Genomic DNA, 19124 nt, shown 5'->3' on the forward strand with positions numbered 1-19124 from the left:
TTCAAATCCAGTGATGGAAAGAGAATTCACAAACTTCTTTAACTGTTGTACTAGATAGTTTAAAGCATCATAATGCACTCAAATTAAAAGTAATGACTGATTTAGGTTTGGTGATAGCAATATATGGAGTTGTAATTGAATGTTAAGTAGTTGTAGTAAGCCAGTTTATAGGTACCAATGCAATCTCTAGTACAATACCTATATAGTTGAGCAAATCCACAGTAAGATACAAATGAAATTTGACGTAGTGCATGATACAACAATTGTTTTTGGAAAGTTTACCCAGTCAAGACATTTTGCATTCTCTTAACAAAAACTACTATCTCTCATCAGAATTTATTCACAGCATCAGGGCTGAATCAAGAGAAAAAAAACTCTTAAAATTACCATAGGAAATTTGCTCACCGTACTTGTCAAAGATTAATATTTCTGTTTAAAATAGTAGACGTGTTTGATGAAGAGTATGTGGAAGTAGAAAACTTAGTAAGAACAGTGAAATCTGTGAAATCTGTGAAAAGTCATAAAGGACACTGCAATGTCTTTCATTCGCACTTGAAGGAGGATATTTGAATTGAATATAGGACAAAAGAGACATGTTCATCCTTCATTTACAAATGTAACAAATAGATGGAGTAGCTTGTGGGAAAATGTGAACTTGCTGACATTGTCAGAAGAACAGAAAAGCGGTTTAGTATTTGAATGAATTGAATCTGCAGAATTCTACAATATTAAAGGATCTGGTTGCACTGGCATGTGAATCGCCAAAAATTGATATGCCGGTACAGAAGAGTGATTAGGAAGACAAATAAATTGTTGGCATTATTGCAAATGGAATAGAATGTAAAAGTGGGGAACTATCACTGCGGCTGTACAGGACCTTGATTAGATCGCATCTAAGTTAATGAAGGATATACTGCAATTGAAACAGTTCAGACAAATTTCCATTGATAGACTCCTGGCTTGAACATTTTGGGCATACACTAGAAGAATGAGAGTTGATCTTATTTGAGATGTACAAGGTCCAAGGGGACTTAATAACATGAATAAGAGGATGTTGGCCCTTGGGGGAGTGGCCGAGAACAGGTGAACAGTTAAAATTAGTGGCTTCCAGTTTAAATTGAGATCAGGAGGATTTCTTTCTCCAAGAAGGTCAGTCAGCGCCTGTTGAATTCTCTTCCCCAGAGAGCAATGGAGGTTGGGTCACTGAATTTGTTCAAGGCTGAGTTTGGTGGATTTTTGGTCAACAAGGGTTATAGTGGAACAAACAGGAAACTGGAGTTGAGGCCACAATCAGATCTCAATCTTATCAAATGGCATAGGAATCTCAGGGTTCATATGGTCATAGGCCAAAATGGTAAGGCAGCACTTATCAAACATGGCAATCAAACTGTTAGGAGTCCATTCATCATCCTGGTCAACCTAAGTATTAACAGTGTTGTATGTTCAATTTCCCGACATAGTAACAGCAGGACAATTCCTTGACAGCTACACTTTTGCGCTTAGAGGGAGCCAAACATTAGAGATGTTGAACAAGGATGGTCAAAGGTGTCACCATGACCAAACGTATATACATTATTCCCCCTGCTTCCAAATGGTGCAATAGGCTCACAGGGCAAACTTCCATCCATGGAACATCTTTGCTCATGACGAGCTGCCTGATGGTGTTAAGACACGTATAGCACTTACCGAGAGAGACTCACAAACGCATGACAATTAACTTCAGGAACATTTATGTAGAAACTGAGACACATGACAGCCTTTTCAGCTGTGCCACCGAAGTTCCATCTTTCTCTCCCTTCCACCAAATCTTAATGTAGTCCCTGGTTCCTCAACTGCAGTGAAAGTAACCTGCTTGGAAGTGGATTCTATTGGCGTTGTATGTTTGTTTGGGTGACCCAGGAGGTGCTTGTGTTTGGACGGGCCAAATATGTCGAGGGCATTTTCTCTAGAGGCTTGAATGTCCAAGGGTTGGAGGTGAAGGGTCTGGTCACTTCTGAGTAGAAAGTGTTTGTGTTTGGTTCCATTTCAGACGGGCTGCCTCCTGGCCTGCCCTGTCTCCTTGTGAGGGCAAAACCCTTTGACTGGGTCAAGGTTCCTCAACCATCTATCATTATGACTTTGGTTCTGAGGAAAAATGGCTGGGGAGGTGGAGTGTAGGAGTCTGCGCCTCTCTGATAGCCCCTGAGGGTGCTAGACCTGGCTGTCCATGGCAGCTGCCAACTTGCCCATGTCGGCAACTAGACAGTTGCAGGATTCACTGCACTGCTGCAGCTTCAGCAATGAGGACCATTGCATTCCATACACTGCTGCTTCACCTTGTGCGTTAGGATGCAGTCTCTAATTGCAGACGCCACAGCACCTTCTCCCTCCTGGGGCAGATGGTCTTCAGCCGTCCTTTGAATATAATCTGCCTGGACCATTTCTCCCTTGGCCAGCTGCAGAGCTGTCATTAAGAGATGCCCATCAGATTGTATAGCCACACTTTTTATGTCTATTGGTCCCCCCGACATGCCAATATCTGGGCTGGTGGGAGGGTCTAGGAGGCAGACTTGCTCTCGTCCTGAGGTTAAGGAGATGTTTTAGGTGGAGATGGATCTTTCCTTTCATTATAGAGGGCAAGGGCAGGCTATTGGAACTTGCGAGACAAATTGAAAAGAAAGCATCACGGCCAATAGTTAGAGGAGATGTGACAATGAAGATTCGCTCCTCATCGCGAGTGAAGACATGGATGTCAAGCACATCTCCACACATACAACTTACTCTGCCCTGTTGTGGACTGTCTTCTTCTGTAATGAATAAAAGAGGGCCAATGTGTGAGGTTACAGTGGATGGCACAGCTGTTAGTGCTGGAGCATGTGGGGGAAAGGTGGTGAGGCGATTCAAGAAGACTAGGGAGGCAGCACAGAGTTTTTTTTTCATGTGTTCATATGTGGGATGTGGGTATTGCTAGCTGGTCTGCATTTAATGCCCATCTCTAGTTGCCCTTGAGAAGGTAGTGGTGAGCTGCCTTCTTGAACCGCTGCAGTCCACCCGCTGTGGGTTGACCCACAAAGCTAGTAGCGAGGGATTTTGACCCAGCAACTGTGAAGGAATGACGATATATTTCCAAGTCAGGATGGCGAGTGGCTTAGACGGGAACTTCTGGTTGTAGTGTTCCCATATATCTGCTGCCCATGTCCTTCCACATGGAAGCGGTTGTGGGTTTGGAAGGTGCTGTCTGAGGAACTATGGTGAATTTCTGCAGTGAATCTATTAGATTGTATACACTGCTGCTACTGAGTGTCGGTGGTGGAGGAAGTGGATGCTTGTGGACGGAATGTAAATCAAGTGGGCTGCTTTGTCCTGGATAGTGTCAAGCTTCTTGAGTGTTGTTGGGGCTGCACTCATCCAGGCAAGTGGGGAGTATTCCACCACACTCCTGACTTGTGCTTTGTACATGGTGGACAGGCTTTCAGGAGTCAGGAGGTGAGTTACTCGCCACAGTATTCCTGGCCTCTGACTTGGTCTTGTAGCCACTGTGTTTATATGGTGAGTCCAATTGAGTTTCTGGTCAGTGAAAACCCCCAGGGTGTTGATAATGGAGAATTCAGTGATGGTAACACCATTGAATGCCATGGGGTGATGGTTGGATTGTCTCTTATAGTGATGGTCCTAGCCTGGCATTTATGTGGCGCAAATGTTACTTGCCACTTGTCAGCCCAAGCCTGGATATTGTCCAGATCTTGTTTTATTTGAACATGGACTGCTTCAGTATCTGAGGAGTCGTGAATGTTGCTGAACATTGCACAATCATTGGCAAACATCCCTACTTCTGACCTTATGATGGAGGGAAGGTCATTGATGAAGCAGCTGAAGATGCTTGAGCCTAGGACACTATCCTGAAGAACTCCTGCAGAGATGTCTTGGAACTGAGATGGTTGACCGCCAACAAACATGCCCATCTTCCTATGTGTCAGGTATCGCTCTAACCACCGGAGAGTTTGCCCCCTGATACCCATTGATTCCAGTTTTTCCAGGGCTCCTTGATGCCACACTCGGTCAAATGCAGACTTGATGTCAAGGGCTGTCACTATCACCTCACCTCACCTCTGGAATTCAGCTCTTTTGTCCATGTTTGAACCAAGGCTGTAATGAGGTCAGGAACTGAGTGACCCTGGCCGAACCCAAACAGGGCATCACTGAGCAGGTTATTGCTGAGCAGGTGCTGCTTGATAGCACTGTTGATGGCACCTTCCATCGCTTTACTTATGATCGTGAGTAGACTGTTAGGGCAACAATTGGCAGGGTTGGATCTGTCCTGCTTTTTATATACAGGTCATATCTGTGCAATTTTCCACATTGTTGGGTAGATACCACTGTTGTAACTGTACTGGAACAGCTTGGCTATGGGAGTGGCAAGTTCTGGAACACAAGTCTTCAGTACTTTTGCCAGAAGGTTGTCTGGGCTCATAGCCTTTGTAGTATCCAGTGTCTCCAACCATATCTTGATATCTTGTGGAGTGAATCGAATTAGCTGAAGAATGGTATCTATAATGCTGGGGACCAGTGGAGGAGGCCAAGATGGATCATCCATTTGGCACTTCTGGCTGAACATTGTTGTGAAAGCTTCAGCCTTAAATTTTGCACTGATGTGCTGGGCTGTTCCATCATTGAAGATGGGGATATTTGTGGAGCCTTTTCCTCAAGTGAGTTGCGAAACTGTCCACCACCATTCACGACTGGATGTGGCAGGACTGCAGAGCTTAGATCTGATCCGTTGATTGTGGAATTGCTTAGCTCTATCACTTGCTGCTTATGCTGTTTGACATGTAAGTTGTCCTGTTTGGTGGCTTCACCAGGTTGACACCTCATCTTCAGGTATGCCTGGTGCTGCTCCTGGCATGCCCTCCTGCACTCTCCATTGAAACAGGGTTGATCCCCCGTTTTGACGGTAATGATCGAGTGGTGTGGGACGTTGAATGGGAGATTCACTGACCTGCTTTCAGCATTGTTGGCTGTTTCCCCACATTCCAGAGATGACACTGACCTAGGTGGCAACTTCTCACCAAGCTTATAGGATCTGGTAATGCAGGCCCCTCTGCCTGTCCTCCTGGAAGATACCACTTCTCCTCTGGACCAGCCAGCCCATCCACCAGGACCTCCAGATCCCTGTCAGAGAAACGCAGTGCCATCTTATTCCTTTTCCAACATGTTCATATTCTATCTGCCACTGTGCAGAGCAGCTTTGGAATACCAGTGCTCATCCAGGTGCACAATAGACTTTTAAAAATGGTGAGGATGCAAGGGGAATGTGATCTTTCAGCAGATATCTTGAATGGCACATGGTAGGATGAAATGGATGTGAGAGATGGCATGGGGCAACTTTGATAAGACAAGGTGAAAAAACTTGCTCGGCCTCAAGGTGAAAAACCCTCCAAAATCTCAATGTAATTCAGACTTAGCTGCAAGAATTAACCCTCTCGGTTTAAAACTGCTGCACAGCCATTTGAAGCCTGAGTAATTGATCAATGTGTTGAGCTTACATCAGATGTGAAGGACTAATTCACGCTGAGCTTCTCTCCAGCCGAGAACCTTGCTATTTCACCATGGCATTTCATTGGACTGTGAAGAGGAACGTTGACTTTGAATAGGACGTTCATCTGAAGAGGCAGGCAGGACATTAGGATATCATCCATTGCAATGTTAACCTCTGAAAGATTTAAGGCTACACCCCTCTGATCCAGAGTCAAAAGTGCCCTCAAGTAATCCAAGTTAAATAATAGCAACTAACTGGAATATCAAACATAGGATGTTAGTGGGCTTCTCTTCCTGGAATAAAAGAACTCTGCAGAAAAATCCACATTATTGATCTGTTCAGCTAAAAAAATAAAATGGCACTTTCACACTACTGTTACACCAGAAAAATGATGATGAGGCCTCCAATTCCCTACACAGTGAGGTCACAATCTTACGTTGATCATTAAACAGGTAACACTCTTGGTTGATGATATGAACTAAATTGATTTTACAATTTACTAATAGCCAAATCAATATGAATAATGACAGTGGGCTTTGTCTTTGTTTGTATACTGACATAAGCAAGACATTTTACTTTTGAGACTCTGCTCCTTTCATAGAAAAGAGCTGAAAAGAAGTAAGGAAATGACACTTTATAAGTAATTCTAGCTCTTTACCTGAAAATGGAGTGAAACAAAAAAATCATGTTCACAGATTTTAGGCATTATCAAAACGCCTGCCAACATTCAGAACCAACATTCACACATGCAAGTTGACTTCGTGGGTGAAATCTAACACCTGTGAAACTGTATCTTGAAAAACTTAAGCAAGGAAATAACACCAAAAATGGTGAACTCTTACCTTTCTTCCTCGTAATTTTTGCCAAACAAGATATTATCACGCAAAGAAGCATTAAGGAGCCACGCCTGTTGGGCTACATAAGCAAAAGTGCCTCTCACTGCAACAGTCCCTTCGAGTAGTATGAGCTAGAAGGTAGATAAAAGACGACCCAATCAATCAAATGGAGTCATATAAGCAGGTGAACTAAAAGTGTGCATTGGTAACTTTTAAAATTAATTTAGCATGGATTTATTGGTGACGTTGCACTGTATCAACAGCAATTAACAATAAGAAATTTTAAAAATCTGGTGAATTAAGATCTCTCAATGAATATAGAAGTAAAAGAAATAAGAATGATACACAGAAGATATATCAGGACTACAACACATTTTCTTCAACTTAAGTCATCTAAAACAACATTAGCAATATACAGTAAATCTATAGAAACAAATTTTAATTTCCACTGAAATTTATTATTTCCTCAATGTTGGCTGAAAAACACAAACAGCAACTACCCAATTAGCTCTCATTTAAATGATCTTCACATCACGATATAGTCATCTTGTTTAAATTAAGAACCTTCCATGCACCTTTATATCATCTTCATGTCACTTACTTTTCCACAATGAGTTGTCTATACCTACAAACAAGAAGTAGCTTGCTTGTATTAAGAACTCAGATGTTGTGTGATATTAGTTGAGTCCTGGTAGGAATATCAAAGTTAATTTATCTAATGCACATCAGTGCAGAGAAGCTTATGTCAAACAAGATTCAAAATTAGATTCCATTTGCTCAATATAAATTTCAAAATGATCTTTTTTTAAAGTACAGCTGTAACAATTGCATTTTCTCCAAAACATGATTTGGCTATTTAGTTTTAAATTCGTACTGCGGTTGTTGAAATGGATCAGGCTGACTTTAGCATTATCTTATTGAAGAGATTACTCAGAAGGGCTGAGTACGTGGCAGTTAAAATAAAGCAGGTCATTTCCCCACTTCGTTCCTAAATTAATTAGCTGATCGCATTTTAAATTACAAATGGCAAGGACTTCCCTTCCCCAAGCTAATGGAATCTTCTTTAGATATGCATATCAGGTTTACAGCGTCATCAAGGTTTAATCTGTGATTTAACATGAACAGGGAAGCAGAGGTGGCTTCCTTACTAGCACAAAGTGTCAAAGAGCCAGGGTGTCAGGATCAGACAAGGTTCAGCAAGGTAGTATAAATAACTTTTATTTCAAGTTTTCTTGTGTAAGTCAGGTGAAACTTCAGTTGCTCTACTTGAGTTCATAAGGAAAGCATGGCAATCATCCATTACCTTAACAAAGAGCTTCCTCTTAGAGTCATAGAGTCATACAGCACAGAAACAGACTCTTCGGTCCAACCAGTCCATGCCAAACATAATCCCAAACTAAACTAGTCCCACCTGCCTGCTCCTGGCCAACATCCCTCCGAACCTTTCCTATTCATATATCCATCCAAATGTCTTTTAAACGTTGTTATTGCACCTGCATCCACCACTTCATCAGGAAGTTCATTCCACACGCGACCACCCTCTGTGTAAAAAATTTACCTCTCATGTCTTTTTTAAATCTCTCTCCTCTCACCTTAAAAATGTGTCATTTTTAAGTCTTCAAATTCCCTATTTTAGGAAAAAGACAACTACCAGTAACTCTATCTATACCTCTCATTATTTTATAAATTTCTCTCAGGACACCTCTCAAACTCCTACGCTCCAGTGAAAAAAATCCCAGCCTATCATGCCTTTCCTTATAACTCAAATACGCCATACCCAAAAACATCCTGGTAAATCTCTTCTGAACCCTCTCCAGCTTGATAATATCCTTCCTATAACTGGGCGACCACAACTGGACACAGTATTCCAGAAGAGGCCTCACCAATGTCCTGTACAACCTCGACATAACGTCCAAACTCCTACACTCAAAGGACTAAGCAATGACGGCAATCGTGCCAAATGCCTTCTTAACCAACCTGTCTGTATGTTACACAAACTTCAAAGAATTATGCACCTGCACCCCGAGGTCCCTCTGCTTTACAACACTACCCTACCATTAATTGTATAAGCCCTATCTTGTTTGTTATACCAAAATGCAAGAACTCACATTTATCCAGAATGAACCCCATCTGCCATTTTTCAGCCCATTGACCCATTTGATCAAGGTCCCTTTGTAATCTTAGAAAACTTTCTTCACTGTCTACTATGCCATCAATTTTGGTGTCATCTGCAAACTTAATAAACATTGTTTCTATATTCGCATCCAAATCATTTACATAAATGACAAACAAAAGAGGGCCTAGAACTGATCCCCGTGGAACACCGCTGATCACAGGCCTCCAGTCCAAGAAACAATCCTCCACCATTACCCTCCGACACCTGTCGTTAAGCCAATTCCATATCTAATTGGCAAACTCACCCTGAATCCCATGTGACCTAATTTTACTAATTAGTCTACCATGCGGAACCTTGTCAAAGGCTTTACTAAAATCCAAATAAACAAGGTCTACTGTTCTGCCATCATCAAACCTTTTGGTAACTTCCTCAAAAAACTCAATCAAGTTTGTGAGACACGATTTTCTTCGCACAAAACCATGCCAACTTTCACTAATCAATTTTTGCTTCTAAATGTTCATAAATCCTATCTTTTATATAACCTCCAACAATTTATGCACAACCAAAGTCAGTCTAACAGATTTATAGTTTCCCAGTTTCTCCTTACAGCCTTTCTTAAACAAAGGTACAACATTAGCGACCCTTCAGACATCAGGCACCTCATGGATGATGCAAATATTTCTGCAAGAAGTCTCGTAATTTCCTGCCTTACTTCCCACAATATTCTGGGATACATTAGATCAGGTCCCAGAGATTTATACACCTTTTTATTCTCTAAGACTTCCCAGACTTCCTTTTTCATAATGTGAACTGTTTTTAAAATTTCAAAGTTTACTTCTCTGCATTTTCTAGACTCCATTTCTTTTTCCACTGTAAAAATCGACGTGAAATATTCATTTCTCCCATCTCCTAGGGTTCAACACAAAGATGACCTCCTTGATCTTTAAGAGGCCCTCTCTCTAGTTACCCTCTTGCTCTTAATGTATTTGTAGAATCTCTTTGGATTATTCTTAATCTTATCTGCCAATGTTATCTTGTTTTCCCTCTTTGACCCCCTGATTTCTCTCTTAAGAATACCCTTACACTCTTTATATTGATTAAAAGATCCAACTGAACCAAGTTGCCTGTATCTAAAGAAAAGATTCTCTTTTATTCTTGACTAGAACCTCAATATCTTTATTCATCCATTGTTCCATAATCTTACCAGCATTATCCTTCGCTCTAACAGGAGCAAAATGCGTTTGAACTCTTGTCATCACACCCTTGAATGCCTCCCACTTGTCAGACATTCTTTTACCTGCAAATACTCTGCTCCAATCAACCTTTGAAAGTTCGTGTCTCATACCTTTAAAATTTGCCTTACTCCAATTAAAAACTTTAACTTTTATGGAAGGTTTATCCTTTTCCATAACAATTTTGAAACTAATAGAATCTTGGGATCATACCTCTGGATCCCTGGCAGAAGTAACCCCGTGTCCAAATTTGTTGGTCTGACAGCTAACTTTGTGTTACAAAATTACAGCAAGCACCCTTTAAAATCAGCTAAACCTCTTTGCTCTGAAATAGGCTAGCTGCTTGTTTTCCCTCATTTTTGAAAAGGAATTAAAACATAGCCAGATGCTACAAAAACAGAAATTGCTGGAAAAACTTAGCAGGTCTGGCAGCATCTGTGGAAAGAAAGCAGAATTAACGTTTCAGGTCCAGTGACCCTTCTGCAGAAATGGACCCAAAACTGTGATTCTGCTTTCTCTCCACAGATGCTGCCAGACCTGATGAATTTTTCCAGCAACTTTTGTTTCTGTTTCTGCTTTCCAGCATCTGCAGTTTTTATTTGTTTTTTTGTACAGCTAGGTGTTGTTTATTTCCTGATACTGAATCCGGTATCTCATTATGTGATGTAACTGGCCCATACATTAAAAAAAATTGTGATCACAGAGCAAGTGAGAGGTTGGGAATCGTACAGTGATTAAATCATCTGACTCTCAAAGACTGTGAGCAACCTAAAGGTACATGTCCTGTTGCATGGATGACTGCAACCCCAACAATACTAAAGAAGGCTGACCCATCCAAGGCAAGGAAGTTCATTTGATCAGCATCTCCTCATCATCAGTTTAAACATTCATTCCATTCAGCAATCCCTAGAGTAGCTGCAAAGTGTATCATATATGACATGCTGCGACATCTGATCAGAGCGCTCTCATATGAACCCTGATCTCCACCACCCTCAAAGGACAATGGCAGTAGACATGTGGAAATGTTCCCAACTGCAAGTTTTCCTCCAAGTCACACACATTCCTTCACCACCACTGGGCCTAACTCCTGGATGTCCCTCCTAACAACACTGTAGATGCACCTACAAAACTTGGACTGCTACAGTCGAAAACGATGTTCAACAACACTATCTTAAGTGCAATTAGGGATGGATAATAATTGCTGCCTCAACAGCAATGCTCACAAGTTAAAATGCTCTGGCTATCACCATAAAAACGAGATTTTATTTGTTGAAAGGATGTAGAAAGCAGTAACCAAAATAATTGAGAAGGTTGCTATTTTCAGCCATTATAGGATGTAGCATCACTGGCCACGATTTCTAACACAATCAGCCAAGATCAATGCTGACTATCCACAAAACATTACTAATGTTTTCATACAACAATCATTTTACTGCTTAATATCCATGCATAGTTTCTAAATAAAAGTAAGAGTTTAAGTACAATAAAAATTAATTCAGATCATAAAAGGTAATTTATGAAAGGCTTTGGAGTAGATTTGTAGCTCAGGTTGTGGGTGTTGAGGTTGTTGAGGTTGGTTGGCTCGCCGAGCTGGTTTCTTGTTTCGTAGACGTTTCATTACCATGCTTGGTAACATCCTCAGTGCACCCTCCGATGAAGCGTCGGTGTGTTTTCCCGCCTGGTTTTTAAACTCTGGGGTCCGTTGAGATGGATTGCCTCACTTCCGGTTTTCCTTCATAGTGGAATGTATATGGAGTCGAGTTCAATGTATTTATTAATAGCATACTTCATGGAGTGCCATGCTTCTAGGAATTCTCGTGCTTGCCTAGCCTGTCCCATGATCTTGGTGTTGTCCCAGTCGAAGTGGTGTTTCTCCTTGTCCATGTGGATTGAAATGAGTGAGTAATGGTCGTGTCTTTTTGGAGCCAGTTGGTGTTCATGTACTCTTGTTGTTAGTTTCCTTCATGTTTGTCCGATGTAGTGTTTCTCGCAGTCTTTTCAGGGGATCTTGTAGATGACATTGGTCCTGTCCATGGCGGGGAGTGGCTCCTTAGTTTGGGTGAGCAGTTGTTGTAGGGTTGATGTGGGCTTGTGTGTCACTTCTGATGCCCAGCGGTTGTAGGAGTCTTGTGGTGAGTTCTGACGTATTTCTGATATAGGGTACTGTGATGAGTGTGTCGGGGCGTGTAGTCTCTTTCTGATGCTGTTTGTGTAGGCATCTTCTGACCCAATTCTTTGGATATCCATTATCCTTGAAAACCTGGAAGAGGTATTCTTCTTCCCGTTGGCATAGTTCCGTGTTGCTGCAGTTTGTTGTTGCCCTTTTAAATAGTGTTCGCACGCAGCTTCGTTCGTGTGTGCTGGGATGGTTACTGTTGAAGTTCAGTACCTGGTCTGTATGTGTGGTTTTTCGGTGTACTTTCATTTGCAGTTCCCCATTTATCTTGTGCTCTACCATGACGTCCAAGAATGGGAGCTGTTGGTTCTTCTCCTCCTCTCTGGTGAATTTTATTCCGGTGGGGGTGTTGTTTATAAGTTTGTGTGTCTCCTCTAATTTGGTCTATTTAATGATGACAAAGGTGTCGTCTACGTAGCGTATCCACAGTTTTGGTTGGATTTGCGGAAGTTTGGTTGGATTAGCCAAAGAACTACAAAGAAGACTCAGGCACCCAGTCAACAAGTCACCCCACTCTATCCACTCAGCCCAAGAATTCCTCAACTCCATCAAAGACATAAAGATAGAGGACGAAGAGACCATGATATCGTTTGATGTCACTGCCCTATTCACGTCAATAAACATACCACTAGCAAGGGAAACAATGACAACATTACTAGAACAACAGCACGACCCCAGTGAAACCATCTCCAAGGACAACATGCTCAAACTATTGGACCTATGCCTGACCACCCACTTCACTTTCAACGGCCGAACATATGAGCAAATCAACAGGACACCCATGGGATCTCCTATCTCCGGACTCATAGCAGAAGCAGTAATGCAAAGACTAGAAAGGACTGCCCTTCTGCAAATCCAACCAAAACTGTGGATACGCTATGCAGACGACACCTTTGTCATCATTAAAAATGGACCAAATTAGAGGAGACACACAAACTTATAAACAACACCCTCACCGGAATAAAATTCACCAGACAGAAGGAGAAGAACAAACAGCTCCCATTCCTGGACGTCATGGTAGAGCGCAAGACAAATGGGGAACTGCAAATGAAGGTACACCGAAAAACCACACACACAGACCAGGTACTGAACTTCAATAGTAGCCATCCCAGCACACACAAATGAAGCTGCGTGTGAACACTATTTAAAAGGGCAACAACAAACTGCAGCAACACGGAACTATGCCAACGGGAAGAAGAATACCTCTTCCAGGTTTTCAAGGATAATGGATATCCAAAGAATTGGGTCAGAAGATGCCTACACGAACAGCATCAGAAAGAGACTACACACCCCTAAAAACTCATCACACTACCCTATATCAGAAATACGTCAGAACTCACCACAAGACTCCTACAACAGCTGGGCATCAGAAGTGACACACAAGCCCACATCAACCCTACAACAACTGCTCACCCAAACTAAGGAGCCACTCCCCGCCATGGACAGGACCAATGTCATCTACAAGATCCCCTGAAAAGACTGCGAGAAACACTACATCGGACAAACATGAAGGAAACTAACAACAAGAGTACATGAACACCAACTGGCTCCAAAAAGACACGACCATTACTCACTCATTTCAATCCACATGGACAAGGAGAACCACCACTTCGACTGGGACAACACCAAGATCATGGGACAGGCTAGGCAGAGACACGCACGAGAATTCCTAGAAGCATGGCACTCCATGAAGCATGCTATTAATAAACACATTGAACTCGACTCCATATACATTCCACTATGAAGGAAAACCGGAAGTGAGGCAATCCATCTCAACGGACCCCAGAGTTTAAAAACCAGGCGGGAAAACACACCGACGCTTTATCGGAGGGTGCACTGAGGATGTTACCAAGCATGGTAATGAAACGTCTACGAAACAAGAAACCAGCTCGGCGAGTATTTTATGAAAGCTCAAATGTATTATTTGATTGTTATTTCCACATTAAAGTATATTTTGAGTAGCAAGCAGGTCAACACTCCATGAAGGTAATACTTTTGCGAAAGAAAACACATTATGGATAGTTTTTTAAAGTTCCAAACAAATCATCATTTCATAGACAGGTATTATGTAAAAAGGTGTAAACAGGGAAAAATCTATTCATTGATAGGGTTAAACTTAGCACAAAGCATGTCTATGTGGCTACTGGAGGCCAATCTTCTCAGAAGTGAGAATGTTCGCTGACCGAACAGTACGTTCAGCACCAATTGACAGCTCCTTAGATAATGAAGCAGTCGGAGTTGCAATTAGCAGTAACCGGAGAACTCTCAAGCTTGCATTAGTAAGTGGCAAGTAACATTTGTGCCATGCAAGATCCATGCAATGAACAGCTCCAACAAAAGAGAATACAATAACCTCCCAAAAGAGTTCCATGGTAGTGCCTGTATCTGGGCATGTAAGGTGACTTGTACCTGAACAGACTAACTGGCCCATGCCTGCTTACAAGATGGCAGACAGAAGCTAAGCAAAACCAAGCAGCCTGCTCACACAGTGAAATAATATGGTACCTTTGAACAGAATTACCAGAAGGTCAGTAAAAGAACGCTGTACGTTCTCATCTGAGACAGTTCTGATAAAAGGATACTTTAGGACAGATAAATGACCAATTCCAGCTTTATTAATGAAAGGATGATTATCCCAATAAATGAATAATGTCAGGTGCTAGATTAGGTCTTCAAGCAGCTGCAAGGATAACAGCTAAATTTTTTCTGTAGTAAATAGTTGTCTCTTTGAAGCTTCCAGCAATATTAAATTGTTTCTAGTTAAAAATGCTCTAAGCATAGAAGTTGGTTTCAATACATAAGGATATAATACAAGCCTTAAATGAAATTTAAGCTTAGATATCAAGATTAACTAGCCTCAGAAGACGGACGGTACGTGGTTAGCACTGCTGCCTCACAGCACCACGGACCCGGGTTCGATTCTATCCTTGGGCGACTGTCTGTGTGGAGTTTGCACATTCTCCCTGTGTCTGCTAAGGTTTCCTCCACAGTTCAAAGATGTGCAGGCTAGGTGGATTGGCCGTGCTAAATCAGGGATGTGTAGATTAGGTGGGTCATAGCGGAATGGGTCTAGGTGGGATGCTCTGAGGGTTGGTGTGGACTTGTTGGGCCGAGGGGCCTGTTTCCACACTGTAGGGATTCTATGATTCTATGATTCAAGACACCTTCTCTTATGCCCTGAACAAGGTAGATTGCTCACAACCCATAAATTACAAAATGCTGGCAGTAGAAGTAGTTGTGTAATGTTACACTTATAATTAACTTCATAACACAAGCTAACCTTATAGAAATTAGTTAAAACTAACTGACTTTTTATTTTTACATTATGCAATTGGGACATTGTAAAAATAAAAGGAGTAACTGAATGCGATGAAAGACAGCACCAAAATACAAAGGGTAATAGAATTTGAGCTGTCCTTACAGATAAACAAGCCTGAGAAAGACCTGAAGGAGTATAGTCATTAAACTTTTGGAATGTGAATGAATAGGATGCATAGGAAGATACCAAGGCCTAGAGATTACAATGTCTAGCTAATACAATACGATCATGGGAACCTGGGGTGGTCCATAGATGTGCTCATCTCTGATTAGGTGTCCCACAGGACTGGATGTTTGAATTAAGGGGAAGGACAATGACTACTTTGTATTTGATTACTGGAGCACAAAATGTATAAAAATGCTGTATTTCTTTGTAAAAGCAGAGGGCGTGCCACTGATCTATCTTCCAAAGCCCGGTTCGGGGAAGATCCTTTGGCCCTCTCCCTGCATAAACCGGTTTCTGCTTGAACAAACATCTTCCACTCGCCTGAATCCTGTCTGCCTCCTGAATCTTTATCCTGGGTCGGGAAAAATGGTCCTACAGTGCCATTGCTGAATTTACCCACCATTGTGAGGGCTTACCCTTCATCAGAAATTCAATAACTGTATAAATACTATGACAATTAGTGCTTGTTAAAGATTGGGAGTTTTGTGGTAAGCAACTCATCCTTTGATTCCTAAACACCTGTGAACCATCTTCAAAGCATAAGTCAGGAGTGTAATAGAATACTGTCCAATTGCCAAATTGAATATAGCTCAAACAACCCTCAAAAAGCTCAAAGCATCCAGGTCCAAGTAGCCCTTTTGATTGGCACTCATTCACCATCTGCCGAAGTCAACAACTTCATATTTTCTCACATTATACTCCATCTTTCAGATTTCTGCCCATTCATTTAGCCTATCTATATCCATCTACAATTTCCTGTTGCAGCAGTCTCTTTTACCGCAGCATTACCTTGTCATCTTGGTTAGCGCAGACAGTGGGCTGAAGGGCATGTTTCCGTATTGTCCTATATTCCTTCTGTCTTCTCAACATACTTTCTTATCTATCTCGGTGTAGTCTACAAATTTAGTGGTTACATTTTGCTCCCAGCTAAGTCACAAATGTTAATTGTAAAAAATTTGAGGCCCCATCACAGACCTCTGCAGGACTTCACTCATCATATCCAGCCAATGAACCAAATACCCATTTATATATACTTATTTTTTGGCTAATGAGGTAGTTGATGCTTTGGTTTTAAGGAACTTCCTCGACTTGGGGTGGATTCCACTAGATTGGGAGATGGTAAATGCAATTTTGTTCAAAAAGGGAGGGAGACAGAAAACAGGAAACTACAAGCTAAATAGCTTTGCATCTGTCATAAGGAAAATGTTGAAAACAATTATTAAAGAACTTATAATAGGGCACTTAGATTAGTTGAATGTAATTGGGCAGAATCAATATGGTTTTGTGAAAGGGAAACAATGTTTAATCAATCTACTGTTAATCTTTGAGGAAATAATAAATGCAACAGCTAAGGGGGATCTGGAGAACGTACTGTACTTAGATTTCCAGAATACTGGACTGATTGCCTTTGATTATTGGGGAAATAAGAGCTCACAGTGTAGAGGGAAAAACATTGACATGGATAGAAACTTGGCAAGCTAACAGGAAACGGAAGAGTCAGCATAAATGAGTCATTTTCTGGTTGACAAGGTATAATGCGTGCTTTACCACAGGGATCACTGTTATGACCTCAACTGTTTGCAATTTATATAAATAACGTGGGTAACGGGATGAAAGGTACAGTTGTCAAATTTGCTGATGTCACAAAATAGGAAAGCAAGTAGTAAAGAGGATGAAAGGAAGCTAGTAGAATATATAAATACGATAAATGAGTGGGCAAAGGCCTGGCAAATAGAACACAATGTGGGAAAATGTGAAATTGTCCATTTTGGCAGAAAAATTAAGAAAGAATTACATTAACAAAATGTTGAGTGATTACACAGTTCTGTGATGCAGAGGGATCTCAGCATCCTAGTTCATGAGTTGCAAAAGATTTTTAGTATGCAGGTACAGCAGGTAATTAGGAAAGCTAACAGAATGTTATCATATATTGAGAAAGAATTCAATGCAGAAATAGCAAGATTATGCTTAATGTATATAAGACACCAATGATAGCTCATCTTTTTATTGTGTATGGTACTGGTCACCTTATAGAATCATAGAATTTACAGTACAGAAAGGCCATTCTTATTTAAGGAACAATGTAAATGTATTGCAAGATGTTCGGTGAAGATTTAGTTACTAATACCTGAAATAAGTGCGATGTGTTATGAATAAGGGTTGCACAGGCTAGACTTGAGCCTTCTGGAGTTTAGATAACTAAGAGGTTACTTGATTAAAAGATAAAAGATCCTGAGGGGTCTTAACAGGGTAGATGTGGAGATGATGTTTCCTCTTATCGAAGAATCGAGAACAAGAGGTTACTGCTTAAAAATAAGAGGTCACCTATTCAAAACAAAAATAAGGGAAATTCTTTTCTCACAAAGGATCATGAGTCTTTGAAACTCTCTTCCTGAGAAGCCGGTCAAAGCGAGTCTTTGAATATTTTTAAGATAAAATTGGATAATTATTTGTAAGCATGTGGGTGAAAGGTTATCAGGGGTAGGCAGGAATGTGGATTTGACATTACAATCAGATCAGCCACGATCCTATTAGATGGTGGAGACAGTTCAAATTGCCTCTGCTCCTCATTCTGTGCATCAGCAGACACAGAGCCTAATGAAGCAGAGGACAAGGAAAGAAAACTGGCCCATCATGGCTGCTTCTTTCATGATCCATTTCAATTATGTTACCTTGCATACTATTCAACTTATTGACCCTCAGAGACATGATCACACAATTGCTTTTCATAGGTAAAACATCAAATCTGCCATCAGGCTCCAGAGATTATTTGATCACCTTTGACTACAGTTATCCCTAAAAACCTAGGGGTTGGGAAGGGTTCCATGGTTGTGGGTGGAAGACAAGATATTTTTGTAATCTCCAGTGTTGCTTTCGGCTTCTAAATATTGTGTGTATTTCCTCATGCTTTCAACTGTTGTGCAAATTCATACTTCCCTTACATTTATCCACATTATTAATCCATCTTTTCATTTTAATTATTTGACTCATTCTACTTGATAATGCTTTTTGCCAATTTTTAAAAATTTTTCTTGGTTTCATTTTGTATTTTAAAATGTTAAATCCTCTAAACTGTCTTCTTCTTACGAGTCACAATTTATTGATGTTTTTTCAAAGGCAAAAATAAAACAGCTGCAGTTTTCTGCAAGGTAGTAAAAGCTGATATTGCATGCTTCAAAATATCCTGTTTGTATTTCAAATCAAACTAGATTGACTTTACAAAAGAAAATATATTAAGCTAACTAAATTCTTACGTGTGCAATTTTCATAGAACAAACTCCTGATGGAGTGGAAGGTTTTCGACCCACAATTTAGTCATCACAAAATGAGACTTACAGAGGTTCAATGTTCAAGAGTTAAAGCATGTGGATTGGGGAAGTCTAGTTTGCCTATCCAGGTCATTTTTTCATTTAGGTCAATTTAGAGGAAATATTAATTATTTTAATATTACTTTTCTTTAAATTAAATCCCTCTTCAATGCATTCAAAGATTATTTTCACCTAATACCACAGGCCTGCAATATAGAACATTGAATTCAACTCAAACAAGATAATTTAAGAAAGAACAAAGTAGGAAATGGAACACAAACAGAAATTACTGGCAAATCTAGGCAGTTTTGACAGCATCTGCGGACAGAAAACAAAGTTAATGCTTTGAGTTCAGTGACCCTTGTTCAGAAGGCAGTTTCTCCAAGTTTCTCTGGTAATTTCTGTTTTTGTTTCAGATCTTCAGCAACCACAGTTCTTTGTTTTATATTAATGCAGA

The 19124-nt window shown here is 40.8% G+C and overlaps 1 protein-coding gene across 1 annotated transcript in view; it reads right to left on the bottom strand.

Moving 5' to 3' along the window:
* The window catches only part of LOC109915885 (ATP-binding cassette sub-family C member 5-like), a 129239-nt gene that overhangs the window by 34830 nt on the left and 75285 nt on the right, over window positions 1–19124 (bottom strand). The window contains exon 13 of the mRNA XM_048605327.1: window positions 6358–6482. Within this exon, the coding sequence (XP_048461284.1) occupies window positions 6358–6482 (125 nt within the window). The remainder of the gene's footprint in view (window positions 1–6357; window positions 6483–19124) is intronic.

This window comes from Rhincodon typus, chromosome 14 (assembly GCF_021869965.1).
Source record: "Rhincodon typus isolate 14 chromosome 14, sRhiTyp1.1, whole genome shotgun sequence".
Taxonomy (NCBI): domain Eukaryota; kingdom Metazoa; phylum Chordata; class Chondrichthyes; order Orectolobiformes; family Rhincodontidae; genus Rhincodon; species Rhincodon typus.